Source organism: Seriola dumerili, unplaced genomic scaffold (assembly GCF_002260705.1).
Source record: "Seriola dumerili isolate Sdu_G_001 unplaced genomic scaffold, Sdu_1.0 BDQW01000258.1, whole genome shotgun sequence".
Classification (NCBI taxonomy): Eukaryota; Metazoa; Chordata; class Actinopteri; order Carangiformes; family Carangidae; genus Seriola; species Seriola dumerili.
The window spans coordinates 2,455,450-2,471,072 of NW_019174513.1; the positions used below are offsets into that span (position 1 = coordinate 2,455,450).

The window sequence follows — 15,623 nt, forward strand, 5'->3', positions numbered from 1 at the left end:
AACCACATTTATTATGCTGAATCTAAAAAAGTATCTAAGTAATATCGGTAAAATTGGAAGATATAAATGAAAAATACACAGAAAATCATTTGTAGGTAAAGTGACAACCACATTTTATGTGTTTTCATGAGAGTATTTAATGTGTTGATTGTCTATTTACAATGCATACAACAAGTTGTAAGTACATAATGTAATTAGGACTGCAATTAGTGATTATTTTCATTAACAATAATTCTGTCAATTTTTTTCTCATTAATCAATTAAACATTTTGTCTATAAAATGTCAGAAAATAGTGAAAAATGTCCAACACAAATTTCCAAAATCTGTGGTGATGTCTTCAAATGGTTTGTTTTATTGAAAAGTTACTCAAACGATTAACTGATCTAAAAATAGTTCCCAATTGATTCTCTTTTGATTGACTAGCTGATTAATTAACTCGTCATTCATCTCTAAATCTGCTCTAAATGTTTATGTTAACAATTAGTATTGGACCATCATTGCTCAAACTGGTGCTAATCGTTCCTTATTACAGTGAAGGGTTAAACATCTTAAGTGGCACTGTGTTCTTTCCATCATCTGTGTCACATGGGTTATAGAAGGGGAACAGAGGAGCCAAGACCGTTCCCATGGTGAAGGTGTAGATTGGTGCCATGGTAACAGCATTATAGAAAGACACCTCTTCCTTATCACAGTCTAAGAACACGCCGATGCGGACGAGGTGGACAGACACTTTGACTTTGGTGGGTTTTGGGTCGGTGCAGGCCAGGACGGTTCCACCCTTCAGGGCCAGGGTCCAGAGGCCACTGGAAGTGCCTGTCGCAGCCATCTCCCCTCTCGGGACATCTTCTTGTGCCACACCCAACCTCCATGCTGTCTTATGACCCACCTCCACCTCCCAGTAGTGTCGCCCTGAGGTGAAGCGCTGATGACTCAACACACAGTAATAGTAGTGGAACCGTCGTGGGTTGGCCTCAATGTCCTGGGTGTCTTTGTCTTCATCAAACCATACGGAGGTGCAAGACTGAGACAGAGACAGATTAGGGTGGGCTGTCTCAGGGTCAAAGGTCAATGATGTAATATCTGTAGACAACAGAGATTAAGTAAGATAAATTCTGCTGTTGTTTTGCATGTGTTGTGTCAAATCAGATGACATATATACACATACTTGGGTAGAGGCAGCTTTTCATATGCTTCCATATCCTGTACTGGATGGGCCCCACAAACTGGCCAGAGCGCACTTCAGTGTCCACCTCCGCTGGAAGAACAAAGCTGACCTGAGACCTGCTTGGACAAAATAGAAAAAAGGGAGGACTGAATGATGGATGATGGAACATCAGTCCTGGTAGACACACCACAGAGAGGATTAAAGAGATGGATTGATCTGCACGAGTAAGAGGAAATGCCAAGCACACATACACATAAGATTAATGTGTTAGTGGGAAACAGTGGAGATGGTAAAAGAAAAAAATGTTTTGTAAAAACATGCTTCGAGGAAACCTGCCTTTTTATAAGATCTTGAATTTCCTGAAATGAGAGAAACAGTTTAGGAAAAAAAGGGTTGTAAACATTTATACAGCATTTTACCACCTTATGCTGTCCATTCCTATTTGCTGACTCGTGCATTGACTGCCTTTTGTCCTTTCACTTAAATGAGAAATTGATTTTGACTTGCAAAACCAGGCAAGTCAACTGTTCAGCCAATCAATGTCTATAAGTGACCAAATAAGTACCAATGGACAGCTGCAGAACGGCTAACAGGGTTACTCCGCAGCCCTCGGATTGGTGTTTGTGACTTATTTTCACAAGTTTTGTCCCAGTTCCAGGGAAATGCCAACAGTGACAGTATAAACCCATGTGTTCCTGCTCTGCTGTTGTGCTAAGACTTTTCCAGAATGTTTTATTGAGTCCAAACCATTCTCCACCTCCTCCTCTGTCCCCACCCACACCTACGCTCCCCCTAGGTCCAAATTTGTATCAACACACCCCACCTTTGTATAATTACAGTATATTCAAGTCAGCAATGAGACAAAATCTAGTAATAATCAGATGTGATCTCTGGATTTCTTCTTTTTCAGTGAAAATGCTTCCTCACTTTGAGCAGCTTAGGACTGTCGTCCTCAGCCAGTTTGCTGTTGAGCACTGTGATTGCTCTCTCCAGGCCTCTCCCTTGCTCTGCTATTTTCTTCTCTCTCTCCTTCAGCTGCTTCAGTTGTTTCTGTCTCTCCCTCCTCAGTCGCTCCAGGTCCTTACACTCCTCCTCATCCAAGAAACGATGGAGGTTCTGAAACTCAGCTCTGATTTCTCGTTCCAGGCCATCAAAACTGGTCTGAAAGATGAAAAAATGGACAGTAATTAAATCAGCCGGGGTGTGACAAAAAAACTGGATATGACTATTTTTATATTTAGTTTTATGTGAAAGTAGAATTACATATAACATAATATATAAATGTATATATATGTGTATGTATATATGTTTGTGTGTGTGTGTGTATATATATATATATATATATATATATATACATACGGATTTATAATGCAGTAACAATACCTCCACTTCCACTGACTCTATGAACGTCTCTCTCTCTGCTTCTCTGCACTCATCTACCTCATGCTTGATTCTTTTAATAGCCTGGACAAGCTTTTGCTGTAACACACACACACACACACACACACACACACACACACACACACACACACACACACACACACACACACAGGAGAAAGCGGATTGGAGAAAAAAATACACATGGAAAAGAAATGTTACTGATTTGATATTCTGTGTATTGAGTTTCTTTGTCTATCAAATATGACCTTTAATATAAATACAGCCACAGAAAATGTATCTCATGTCAGCTGTACTTCACACAGAAGCAGGTGAAAACGATAAAACACGAAGCTTACCTTGTTATCACAGAGAAGACTTTTATTGCAGTTGTTGTTGGTGTCTTTGGTGTGGTTTTGGTACATTCCAGTTGTCTGCAAAAAGGACAAAACAGAAATCGAGAAGACTCTTGAGAAAGTGCCATAAAGGTGATTGAGGGAGTTAAAAGGGAGGGACAAAGCGAAGGACAGGAAAGCGTAACAATACACAGAGGGAGAGGGAGAAAGAGAGAGTGGCTGAGAGGGAAAAAGCACATGCCAGCACAATGAAAACAACAGCAAGACTACGGTCAGATTAATAGAGCAACAAGGACATACATCCAAGCAGAAAATTAACGAGAGAAAATGTATTGACAAGCACAGGTCAGTAGCCACAGCCTGACTTGTGAATATATGGATCCATTAAAAGTAGAGGAGAGATAGGGAGGGGGGTGGAAAGAAGGCAAATGACTGTAGCTGCCAGGGGGGGCTTGCTGGCTGGCTGGCTGGCTGGCAACAGCGATTTATGGCAGCAGGCACATAGGAGTCTATTTCTGTCTGCCAGTGTCTTTGGAAAGAAGAATCTGGTGGTGGAGAGAGGCAGCCAGTCAGTCAGATATTGTGTTTCATATCAGCAGTTGTTTTGCCTGGAAGGGAGACAATGCATGTTTATTTTTGCAAGGTCACTCTCTAATGTCTGTGGGCATGAGAGGATCCAGTGCAGCAACTATAAGCTATTAAAATGCTTGCTTCAATAGTTGCATTGAAGGACGCTGTTTAGGTAACCGTACCCTGCTGGGGCCACTGTCTCTAAATGGACAGTCAGCATTTCTGCTCTCTTTTCTCCCAGGAGTAGATCTGCACCCCACTGCCCAGCCACAAGCCTCTTCCCATTTTATTTTAAAACACAGCCTATCTAAACTTTTTATATCTTTACCTCTTTCTTTGTTTCTGCCTGTCTCTTCCTCTCAAACAGAGACACACACGGGGGTCTGGTTGTGGGTATGTGCACTGAAGCAGCATTACTCATCTCTGCAAATGTTCCTCATCTATAATTCATTGTGCTGGGTCCTGGCAAGTGACTGTGCTGAGCTAAGGTTGAGCTGCAAACTCAGTGCACTACAGTATGCGGCAGGTGGTGGGGACACTGACAGGATGATTCAATAAAACACAAAGGCCAGCTGCATGAAGTCATGGAAGTATGCACAGCAATTTCTGCAGCTGTGAACCAGCATTAACAATTAAATATTAACTATATGAATTGTCTTTTTGTTTAATTTGGACTTGAAATTATGGGACTCGTAGTAACACCTAATAATGTTCACAGCATGGGAAATTGGCCATTTATATTGGCATGTAGAAATACAAGACAGTCACAATAGCAGCACAAAAAATATTAAAACATTTGATTTGATTGTCAGTCAGACTTTATGTTATTATCAAATTACACAAAGGAAATAAACAAAATACTTCTACACTTAAATACTTTTGCTTTTGTAGCCTTGTCTGCAATTAAATATTTATATATAGAAATAAATAAATGAATAAATAAATATCTCCGCCCATCGCGACGCATGAAACTGACGTCACGACAGTAAACAAGAGCATGTCGCACAGACAGACTCAAGTAAGAGGTATCAGTTGTTTTTCATGGATAAAAGTGTCTTTATAATTCATCGAAATCATGTTTTCACATTTGAGATGAATCTCGGTGTATATTTCCAGAGCTCCGTGAGACCGGCAGCTGTGTATCTTTAGCGAGTTAGCTGTGTAAGCTAACGTTTACCTTTAGCTTAGCCTAGATTAGCATACAGCCCACCATCCTGTTCATCACACACTGCAGTAGTGTTGTGTTTTCACTAACAAACAGACCATATTATGTAAATTACCTTTAGTATGAATATATATAATGACAACTGTTAACTAGCTCATGTTTGGTCGTTTGTGTGTCGTGTTGCAGAAATGAACGGTCAAGCGGACGTCGAAGTTGACTACAAGCGGAAATACAAAAATTTGAAGAGAAAGTTAAAGTTTCTTGTTTATGTGAGTATATTCATCAGTTACATTCAGTCGACACTTTACAAAAACATACAGCTTCTGTCTCTTTATCTGGACTGTTTGGTTTTCTTTTCCAGGAACAGGAATGTTTTCAGGAAGAGCTGAGGAGAGCACAGAGAAAGCTTCTCAAAGTTTCCAGGGACAAAAGGTGACTTTACATTGTGTGTACTTAAAAATGAATGGATATTGAGCAATTTTACGTGCGTGAAGTAAACAACAATCTCAATCTCATCTCTAGTTTCCTTCTGGACAGACTGCTACAGTATGAGAGGGTAGATGAAGACTCCTCAGGTCGGTGTGAACCTCATTTCATTATGAGTAAACAGTTTTTCTGTTGCTTTCCTTTAATGCATGTTGTATCCGCTGTGCCGCTGGATCAAGTTTTCTTGTCTTATGTTCCAGATTCAGATGCAACAGTGTCTTCAGAAAACAGTGAAGGAGAAGGTCCCAGGGAGAGGGAAAGAGAACGTGACGGAGCAAAGAAGTAAGTTGGGCATTTTACATAGGATTCAGGGTAACTCTTGAGTAGCACTATGTAGAACATTCATGAATCGCTAGTACCATGAAACATCACATGAATATGAATGTGCAATATACATATTGATAAATTATACTCTAGACTTAAACTTAAACACACTGTAATAAACATAGTCCTAGTACAATGAACGACAGATTATCCAAATGAAACCTTGAAAATATGGTTTCTTGAGGGGACTGGGTAAAAAGTTATAAGGCCTTCAACAGCAATCCATTATTTGTATTTAAGTCTTGAATGAGTATGTGAAAGGATGATACAATTATCTGGAATTATAACCTAACAGCACTGATATTTGAGTCATTACACGTAATTTATAGGTACTTGTAATTGTAAACAAAATAGTCTACTTGTTTGATGCCAGTTTAATTTTCCAAGGGTCCACTTTGTGTCTGTTTCTGACCATCATTAACACTTTCCAGGACCACACTGAAACAGGTTTAGAAAACTACTGGATTAGTGTGGACAGGAGGCCAAAACATAGAGAACGATACGCTCTAAATTCTCTTGCTGTTAGACCCCACTCATCAGTTTCTCTAATTTCTCACGTACTCTTTTCAGGCGAAGAAGTAGTCCAGGGGCGTGTCTTCCTTCATCATCCTCTCCTCATCTCTCCTTGCTGTCCCGTCCTGGTGTTAATCCCCTGCAGTCATCAGGCTCTGGACCCTACCTCAACACTGTGAGTTTCCATCTCCCTCTCTGATATCTTAGTAACATTGCTGCCATTGTCATCTTCTCATCAGCAAACATAATCCTTGTTTTAATTTGACATTATTTATATAATTTGAATTTTTTTTGGTCATTTTATTCATAAGTCTGTTTTATCTCTTCTTTGTTTTTTGTTTGACATCTATAATGGCTTCACTGTCCTTGCATTGTTCATTCTTCTGTGTATGTTTTTTTGTGTTTTTGTGTGTGTCTTTCTTGTAAATTGCCTATGCCTGTGTGCATGTGTGTTCGTGTGGTCATTTGGCAAATTGGGGGCTGCGTGCGTGTTGGGCAGATGCCCTTCCCACCAGAGTATTTGGCTCCCCCAGCTGAACGAATGAAGAAAGAGAGAAAAACAAAGACGCCAAAAAACAAGAAAGAGACTACGGGGAAGGTGAGAGAGGAAAACAGAAAATGGGATACTTAGAGATGATGATGATAATAATAATAATAATAATAATAATAATAATAATAATAATAATTATATATTATTATTATTATTATTATTATTAATAAATATATATATATATAAACAAGTACAAGGAAGTGAAAAGTGTTTGTGTGTTCTCCTAGAGTCCAAAAACTCAATATTGGTTAATTTTATTTTGTTGCACAGTTACTTGATGTAACTCGATGTAACCTGTAATAATGACATTTCAGAACACTGATGATGAAGGAAATTCAGTCCCCCAAGTATTTTTAAGTTTGGCACTGCTGAAATGACCTTCTGGACAGTTTTTTCATAAGTTCAAATACATACTACGTGCTGATGCTGATTTACAGCCATCCATCCAGACCCCTCCTTCCTACATCATAATCTTTGTCCCTCTCTGTCATTCCTAACACTTTTGTTTCATTCTGACCTCAGGTTGTTGCCCCAATGGCAGCTAATTACCCATCAGCCCCCGCAGCCCCTCCAACAGCCAGCGGCCCCTTCAGCTGGGTTCCCAGACAGATGCTAAGTGGAGATGCAGCTGAGGAGGAGGGGGAGAGCGATGGAGACAGTGACAGAGGAGATGAAGACAGAGGGGAGGGAGACGAGGCTGAACTAGTTATTGACATCCCTAACGAGTGAAACTGAGCATGTTTAGATGTATTTAAAAGCAGGGAATGGACGGGATGTACATGTGTGTGCAAGAGAATGTGACAGTCTGTGCAGTTTCTGTGTTCAGCAGACCATTCTATATTTTCAAAAGGGAGCCAAGCGCCCCCTGGTGGACTTCTATTTAACAGCAGCATTGCTGTCAAAAGTATCTCCCACAGAAATGTGGTTTTCATATATTATGTTAAGAATCTGATCTGTGACAGAAGTGCAGTTTTTAAGTTTTTAAGAAAAACCTACTGCCACTGTGATGATTGGATATGTTACCTTGTACTTAGCTGCCCGCTGATCATTTTGTCTAAACAGTCTTGCAATGCACAACTGTGTGCACAATTATTTGTCCTCCATTATCCAACCACCATGAAAGCTGAGTTAGTATGATAGAAATGTTTAAAACCTTGTGTCTTGTTTGCCTATTACAGGCAGTTTTGACACTTCATTTGAATTTATGCTATTAGACGATATGTTCAAATCAAAGATGTTCTTGTTAATTGAAATATATTATTTTACACCTATCAAAGTGTGTGAGTCAGAGAATAAAATGTTAAATATTTCTCATTTTGTCATTGTAGATATGTAAAAAACTGTGTAAGTGTTATTGACATTTTATAGAAAGGCTGGATGCCCCACCCAAGGCTTCACACCCTAAAACTGTCATTCCAGAGCTACAGTCACTCAGGTATGCTGCAATCTGTGTGAACTGTATGCAGGACATGTGTACTGAAAACATTCATTCTTATTCATACGAATAAAGAAAGCCAATATAAATTTGTTTCATGTTAGTTATTGCACATGATTTTCTTTGCTTGCTTGAGGTCTCTGCAAAGAAATCTTAATACCAGTCTTGACAGAAGCCCAGGGGTACATTTGGCTCATGTTTGCCACAACTCTAAGGCAACATGAACGCAGCGTGGCTGGATTCCACCTCTTCTAGATCTCAAAGGGAGTGCTGGATATTTTTCTTTTCACTCTTGCACATGCACAGGACTAGCTTATGGGATTGCATACCAATTGCTGTTTTTGTTACATGATGATTTAGTGAAGAAGAGTCAGCCAACATCATGTCCCAACAGGCATGTTTTTGGTATTAAGGAAGGCGAGCTGCAATGAAAGACAGTATGTTTTGTCTGGGAAGTGAGATTTCAAGAATAGCTGCACTCTGGGTGAGACAATGACCCGTGACTGTGACACTGTCAGGATTAAGCTTTAATGAGAACATTGTTCATTTTAAACCTCAGATGCTCACTTCTTACCTGGAGTTTCAAGTGAGACGTTCTGCTTGAGTCAGCACTTTCAGGTATGTGCTTTACCAATAGTAATAGACAACAGGAGTGTGTTAATCAAGTTACCTTGTACAGAGATTATTGTTTGGGAATGCAGACCTACAGGTAATTGACAGCTTTTAGTAGATGTGGGCTTGGTTTGTGTACCTAACAGCAAAGGGAGTTAAAGGTGTAACCATAGAGAGTATAAGAGGGAGGGGTGAAGTGGAGGTACAGCCGGAGGGATAGTCAAAGAGGGTGGAACTGACAGAGGGGGCGAGGTTTTCAGGGAAAGGGAAATGAAGTAGTAAGCAAGATTGTGCCTGCAACACAGACTCACTCTGTCAGAGTACAGCTGAAATTAAAAGAAGACAGTCATGGCTGGAGACAAACAGGAGGAAAGAACAAGGAGTGTGTGAGAAAAACTACAAGAGATTAGCAGCCAGCCTTGGCCACCTTATCTTCTCCATCTATATACGGAAACCTCTGGATAATTTATAAGCCTCTCCCTCTCACTCTGTGTGAGTGCGTATGAGAGAGAGGGGGGATTTGCTGAGCTCACCACCACCATGCTGTGTCCTGCTACTGTCAGTGCAGCTGCTGCGGCTGTCTGGCTGCTGGCAGTGCTGGGCCGAGGCCTGTCTCTTCCAGCTGAGGACAACTCAGAGTCAGACTTCACCCTCTGCAGTCACTGCTTCTACAGGCAGACACCTCCTCAGGGAGCCTCTGCAGGGCTGCGCCTACTCTGCCACAGATTGCCCAGGGGACAGGCGTTTGCCACTCTGACCAGACCAACCTGTGACACAGCTGTCTACTCCGCGTTCCATCTCAGCCATGGATGGACAGAGAAAGAGGGGGAAGAGCTTGTGGTAAGAACACATCTCTCATGTTGTTTAAAGTGGTACAATCTGTTTTCGAATAAAGGAATTAGAGGTGTGAAGTGCAGTATAAAATCACAGCTTGTTTTAAATCAGTGGTGTAAAGCAAAGCACATTTACTCAAGTACTGGACTTAAGTATGAATTTGAGGTACTTGTACTTGACTATTTCCATTTTTACTTCATACTTGTACTCCACTACATTTCAGAGACATATATTGTATTAAGGTTCTGCATTAAAAACATATGATAAGCTAATAATTAAAATGTTTTGTTAAAGATTAAACTAGTGGTTCCCAGCCTGTTTGGATTGTGACCCCTTACAAAAATGCAGTGTCTGGTTAGGGCCTGTGATGACTAAGTGGTTATCAGTTCCATCAACGAGCCATTTCCCCTCTAAAGTTTGATTTTGCTAACTGTTCAAGGCTCCTCTTTTCACAAAAAAAGCAAAAATGTTTGAAAAATCTCCAAATAAATAGAAAGTTGTGGAAGAGAACTGTTTTTTCTTCTTCTTACACCATTAATCATCTCATGACACCCCAACTTTATCTTGTGACCCTTTTGGCTCCCTGCCCAAATCCTAATTGGGAACCACAGAACTAAACTACTTATGTGTATAAAATTAGCTCCTCCTCAACCAACTGCAACAGAAATCTCCATTTTTTTAAACAGTGAGCTTTGGTAATTTCCTGCAAGATAAGAGCAATTGTGGTCAACAAACCACCAAAAAAGCTGGATTTTTGTTCAGGAAATGACGTTTGTCAAACTTAAACCATTCAAATTGTTGCATAATTATCTTTAATCAGTCAGCTGTTGGTATACATTGACAGTAAAACAAGAATAATACATTTTTTTCACATATCCTATTTTTCATGTTATAGAGACTCATTTAACACAACCAAAAATCCCTGGTCAATTAAATAAAACGTTTGAAAATACTAGCTTATGTATCTGTAAGGTAATACAGGGGATTATAACAAGTGTACACTTGATGCACCCACACCATAACAATTGGTTGTGATTATTTTTTCTCTCAGACAGAGGAAGAAGACAACATTGAAGTGGCAGTACCAGCTCTCCTCAGAGGAGGCGGGGATCCATCTCATCCTGTGTCGCCCATAGACTCCCCTCTTCAACACTGGGACTCAACAGTCACAACACTGGTTCAGTCAAGCATCAGTCCCCAGTGTAGCACTTTAGGAGGCGACCTCTACATCCTGACTGGGGCAGGAGGTCTCGGGGCTGCTGAGGATGGAGACGAGGAGTGTCAGATGAAGCCGCTGTGGTCTGCAGTGTGCTGCTCTGTCCCAGGGGCGAAGGATGGCTTCAGCATGGGGTTAATCAGAGAGACAGAAGGAGGGGAGAGGCAAGTGAGCATGACAGAACTGGAGGAGATGCTTGGAGTGGGAGACATGTTCTCTGAAGGCTGTGGAGGAGCAGATGTGGAAACTGCTGGAGTTGGAGTAGGTCTTCACAGTGAGGGGAACCAAGGAAATATAGAAAAGATGGATTCAGATGCTTCTAGTGAAGAAACGGATGATAAAGATGTGGATTCAGATGCTCCAAACGAAGAGACGGATGATAAAGATGTGGATTCAGATGCTCCAAACGAAGAGACGGATGATAAAGATGTGGATTCAGATGCTCCTGGTGAAAAGACGGACAATAAAGATGTGGATCCAGACACTGCTGGTCAAGACAGCGAAGGGAAAACTACTGTTGATGCCCAGCCAGAGGAAGCTGATGAAGTAACACGGGAAACTTCAGAAGATGCGGTGAAATCAGCGAGCAGCAGTGAAGAGCAGGCTGATGTGAGGCGTTCAGGAGCTGTCAGGTCAGAATCTCCTGAGTCTTCAGCTGAATATGAGTCTGTGGATGAAGAACAAAATTCCACCAGCACTCTGGTCTACATCCTCTCCACCACCATGTCCATTATTAAAGCTCCACTACGCCCTGTGGTCTCCAAGGTCACACAGTTACCTGGACAGGTGATACAATTTACTGAACCTTTTAGACATATGTTATATTTAAACTTGAGGGGGCACTCCAGTAATTTACTATTACACTTCTATAAGATTGGAATTCACAGGAAAAAGATTTTTAAAAAAAAGAGTAGTCAAAATTGGTCAAGATGTCCCTGCTATACCCCAGTCTGTAACAGAGTGTCAGTTATAAAATTGTAGTCTCCACATCCTAGCCAAGGTAACCCCTTTTAATTTCACCTGCAACAGGCAAAATACTTGGTAATTACAAATACTTTATGAATAATAATATAATAATATGAGTAACAATAACAGTGGGGAAAAGTTAAATGAGTTTGCAAAAAGCAAGAGGAAACGCAGTTCAATCAGGAATGCAACAACAATAGGATTTAGCTGCAAAAATGTTACAGATCATTTCTTGTTTCTTCCTTTGAGTCTTTTTTAGGGAATATCTTCCCAAGAGTCCATGACAGAAAATATTGAGATGTTAGTTTAGTGTTGTTAGTTTGAAGAGAAACAATTACATTTCAACATTTTAAACCCATTTGCGTTTAAGAGTCTTCTCATTCCAGTCTATGGGAGTAGCAGACTGGAATGAGGTGTAGTCAGTAAGAGGTGTTAATGCAAAATTCATTACATTCACTTAGGTCTTTCTGTCATTTCATTATTCACAACTTTTTATCTCACTTAAAAAATGACACTTTTTTTTAATCTTGATTCAGGTGACCTATGTTCTTCAGGAAGACCTTGGAGTTCTCTCTGCCCTGCCTGGAGATACCTACTACCTGCTCCACCTCTTGACCTCTGACCTCTTGTCCTGGATGGGCTCAGCTGCAGAACTGCTGCTGGGTGTCGGGGAAACCTGCTTCTTCAGTGTCTACTACTGCACGTCATCCATCCTGGGAGCCCTGATGAGCAGCTGCCACACTGGGGTCTCTGGCATGGGGACCCTGGCCTGTGACACAGTGGGGGTATTTGGTGGTGTGCTAAATAATACTTGGTGGGTGACCAAGTTCTTTGGAGAGCGGCTGTGGGAGCAAAGCGAGGGTTATGTAGAAACGATGATGTCAGAGATGGGGGGTCAGGCCAAAGCTGTAGGTGGAGGGTTGGGTAAGCTGGCATGGAGAAGTGGAAATTGCGTGGGTAATGTGTTTAGGCTGGGTTGGGGGTTAATTATTGGGATGGTGGATATGCTCACTGGTGCGATGAGAGAGGGATATGGGCAGGAGTCAGAGTGAAGAAGGAAAGGACCATACCCCAGATGAGGCCATCAGTAACAAACTTTTTCAAATGTTTTTCTCCAGTTTTGGTTTGTAAATTTAGAGGTGTGAAAAACAGAAAAACTATTTGAAGCTGATGTCATTTGATATGCCTTAGTTGTTATAGAAGGATTGCCACAATCAAATTTCGTATTATGCAGGTCTTACACTTCACTGTGGAAAGCTGGCTGTCCAAATAATCTGCTGTATTTGAGAGCTTCTCCAACAGTGATTTAAAAAACACTGTCCACACTGTGCTTTTGGATGTGATTGTTCAAGACTACTCTTGTAAGATACTTTGGTTTGTGTGTAAGTTTGAATAAAAGAGATTGCTGGCTTGCCATTGTAACATGCACCATTTCCTTCTTTGTCTATTCTTGTCATTGATATCTTTCTCTGATCCAGTAGTAGAATGTAACTACTGTTTTACACAATTACTCTACGTTAGTGTAATTTTAAGGCACTTGTACTTTTACTTTAAGTCAGTGCATCCACAGTATGTTACTTCATACTTCTACTCCGCAACATTTCAGAGGGATATATTGACTTTTTTTCCTCTTCATTTATTTCATGCCCATTGTTACTAGTTACCCTTACACCAGTAGTTTATAAAATATAACACAATGTTACACATTAGACCACCCAAAAGTCATTACAAATATATTTACTTTGATTGATATAAGTGTTTGCTGGTAAGAAATTTTACTTGTAGTAAAGTATTTCTACACAGTTGCAGTTTACTTAAGCAAACAATCTATAATCTACAACAATCAGTAATGACTTTGAAGTCAAAACTTCCTTTTCATGGATTTTGACTGACTAAGAGTAATTGTGGAGTGTTGTGATGTGTAGCATACACATTTCTATAGGGGAGCATCAATTACAAAATAAAGCTATTTACTATACATGACAGTAGATGGTGCTATTATAACATTTTGCAAACTCATTGCAAACACCCTCTATGCACCAAGATGTGCGCTGTGAGAGAATCAACAGTGTCTGCTGGAACAGGTAAGCTAAAGTTTTTATTAAAGCTTTTATTAAAACTTACAGTCATGTTTTCTTTGCTGATGATCGATCAATAGTCTGGAACATGAATGTATTATGGTCTACTCTAGAACAACAGAAGTCTTCTTCCTGTATTTCCTTCCCTGCTCCCGCCCCAGGCACATCTGACCAATCAGCAGGGTGAACATTCTCACATGGTTTGTAGAGCCGCATTTTGGTTACTTCTTTGTGTGTGTGTGTGTGTGTGTGTGTGTGTGTGTGTGTGTGTGTGAGTGAGTGAGTGAGTGAGTGAGTGAGTGAGTGTGTGTGTGTGTGTGTGTGTGTGTGTGTGTGTGTGTGTGTGTGTGTGTGTGTGTATTATTTGGCACCTTTTCGGTAACACTTGGATACACTGGAATAAAATATAGATATATGGGACTATCGATGACCGACACACAGCACAAGATGTAAAAGATATAAATAGAAAACAATCATATGGTACAAGATTCTTAACAAAGCTTAAGGCATATACTATGACTTTTTTATTACTTTTTATGCCTTACTATACTATATCATTTTTGTGACTTTTATGCCTTACTATATTATGATGTTTTCCACCGTTTTAAGGCCTTTCTATACTATGACGTTTTATGCCATTTTTATGCCTTATTATACTATGCCATTTTTTGACGTTTTGTACTATGATGTTTTTCAACATATTTAGGCCATACTATACTATGACGTTTTTTTGATGTTTTTATGCTTTACTTTACTATGACGTTTTTATGCCTTACTATATTATGACGTTTTATGACATTTTTATGCTTTACTATACTATGACATTTTTATGATATTGCATACCCCACTATACTATGATGTTTTATGTCATTTTCATGCCTTACTATACTATGACGTTTTTTGATGTTTTATGCCTTACTATACTGTGACGTTTTTTAGGTTTTCATGCTTTGCTATACTATGAGGTTTTATGACGTTTTATGCCTTACTATTATATGATGTTTTTATGACATTTTCATGCCTAACTATGCTATGACATTTCATGATATATTCATGCCTTACTGTACTATGACGTTTTTATGCCTTATTATAAAATTATGTTTTTATGATACGTTATGTACTATGTTATGTTATGTTATTTTGTATTATGTTATGTAATTGTCTCAATGAAAATATTTCTAAATTAAAGAATAGTCATTCCACAATCTACACATTGTTTGAAAGCTGTATTAATATTGAGTGATTTTGCATTATCTGACCTGTAACATGTATGAGAGCAAAAAAATATAATTGCAACACTTATCGATAAGCTACATTACTATACTATGACGTTTTTATGCCATAATATATTATGACATTTGTATGCGTTATTATGCAATGACGTTTTGTGACATTCTTATATCTTATTTTACTCTGATGTTTTTATGACATTTTTATGCCTTACTGTACTTTGACGTTTTTCAATGTTTTTATACCTTACTATACTATAACATATTTTGACATTTTATGTCTTACTATACTAGGACCTTTTTATGACATTTTATGCCTTACTATTCTATGACATTTTTTGACCTTTTTATGCCTTACTATACTATGACTCTTTTATGACATTTTATGCCTTACTATACTATGACGTTTTTTGACATTTTATGCCATACTATACTATGACATTTTTATGACTTTTTATGCATTACTATACTATGACATTTTTATGACTTTTTATGCCTACTATACTATGACTTTTTATGCCTTACTATACTATGACCTCTTGATGACATTTTATGCCTCACAATACTATGATGTTTTTGACATTTCATGCCTTACTATACTACGACGTTTTTTGACATTTTATGCCTTACTATACTATGACCTTTTTATGACATTTCATGCCTTACTATACTATGCCCTTTTTATGACATTTTATGCCTTACTATACTATGACGTTTTTTGACATTTCATGCCTTATTATTACTAT

The 15,623-nt window shown here is 39.2% G+C and overlaps 3 protein-coding genes across 5 annotated transcripts; 2 read left to right on the forward strand and 1 right to left on the reverse strand.

Annotated features, from left to right (window-relative positions):
• Positions 1-124: 124 nt before the first annotated feature.
• On the reverse strand, positions 125-3,268 carry LOC111230079 (zinc-binding protein A33-like). The gene is made up of 7 exons (XM_022756654.1): positions 3,200-3,268; positions 2,903-2,977; positions 2,550-2,645; positions 2,094-2,327; positions 1,503-1,525; positions 1,167-1,282; positions 125-1,081 (listed from the first exon to the last, which is right to left on the reverse strand). The coding sequence occupies exons 2-7, from the start codon at positions 2,966-2,968 to the stop codon at positions 528-530; spliced, it is 1,089 nt and encodes a 362-aa protein (XP_022612375.1). The 5' UTR covers positions 2,969-2,977; positions 3,200-3,268; the 3' UTR covers positions 125-527.
• A 1,160-nt stretch (positions 3,269-4,428) lies between these two features.
• Positions 4,429-8,031, forward strand: ino80e (INO80 complex subunit E). Of its 3 annotated transcripts, none has more exons than XM_022756675.1 (8): positions 4,429-4,487; positions 4,821-4,903; positions 4,996-5,066; positions 5,157-5,209; positions 5,321-5,402; positions 6,015-6,132; positions 6,457-6,555; positions 7,030-8,031. In XM_022756675.1, the coding sequence occupies exons 2-8, from the start codon at positions 4,823-4,825 to the stop codon at positions 7,234-7,236; spliced, it is 711 nt and encodes a 236-aa protein (XP_022612396.1). In that variant the 5' UTR covers positions 4,429-4,487; positions 4,821-4,822; the 3' UTR covers positions 7,237-8,031. The 3 variants fall into 3 exon arrangements, with proteins under 3 accessions (XP_022612396.1, XP_022612394.1, XP_022612397.1); XM_022756673.1 differs by having other exon boundaries at positions 4,441-4,494; XM_022756676.1 differs by lacking the exon at positions 6,457-6,555 and having other exon boundaries at positions 4,441-4,494.
• An 802-nt stretch (positions 8,032-8,833) lies between these two features.
• LOC111230056 lies at positions 8,834-12,975 on the forward strand. The gene is made up of 3 exons (XM_022756613.1): positions 8,834-9,394; positions 10,440-11,390; positions 12,107-12,975. The coding sequence occupies exons 1-3, from the start codon at positions 9,095-9,097 to the stop codon at positions 12,620-12,622; spliced, it is 1,767 nt and encodes a 588-aa protein (XP_022612334.1). The 5' UTR covers positions 8,834-9,094; the 3' UTR covers positions 12,623-12,975.
• The last annotated feature ends 2,648 nt before the right edge of the window (positions 12,976-15,623 follow it).

Excerpts from the sequence above, each read along its gene's own strand:
- LOC111230079 (XM_022756654.1), bottom strand. The coding sequence starts at position 2,968 with ATGTACCAAAACCACACCAAAGACACCAACAACAACTGCAATAAAAGT. Across the intron at positions 2,328-2,549 it reads TAGAGTCAGTGGAAGTGGAG|ACCAGTTTTGATGGCCTGGA; the intron begins GTATTGTTACTG and ends TTCATCTTTCAG. Across the intron at positions 1,082-1,166 it reads GAAAAGCTGCCTCTACCCAA|ATATTACATCATTGACCTTT; the intron begins GTATGTGTATAT and ends TGTTGTCTACAG.
- ino80e (XM_022756673.1), top strand. The coding sequence starts at position 4,467 with ATGTCGCACAGACAGACTCAAGTAAGAG. Across the intron at positions 5,403-6,014 it reads GAACGTGACGGAGCAAAGAA|GCGAAGAAGTAGTCCAGGGG; the intron begins GTAAGTTGGGCA and ends TACTCTTTTCAG. Across the intron at positions 6,133-6,456 it reads CTGGACCCTACCTCAACACT|ATGCCCTTCCCACCAGAGTA; the intron begins GTGAGTTTCCAT and ends CGTGTTGGGCAG.
- LOC111230056 (XM_022756613.1), top strand. The coding sequence starts at position 9,095 with ATGCTGTGTCCTGCTACTGTCAGTGCAGCTGCTGCGGCTGTCTGGCTG. Across the intron at positions 9,395-10,439 it reads AAGAGGGGGAAGAGCTTGTG|ACAGAGGAAGAAGACAACAT; the intron begins GTAAGAACACAT and ends TTTTTCTCTCAG. Across the intron at positions 11,391-12,106 it reads TCACACAGTTACCTGGACAG|GTGACCTATGTTCTTCAGGA; the intron begins GTGATACAATTT and ends ATCTTGATTCAG.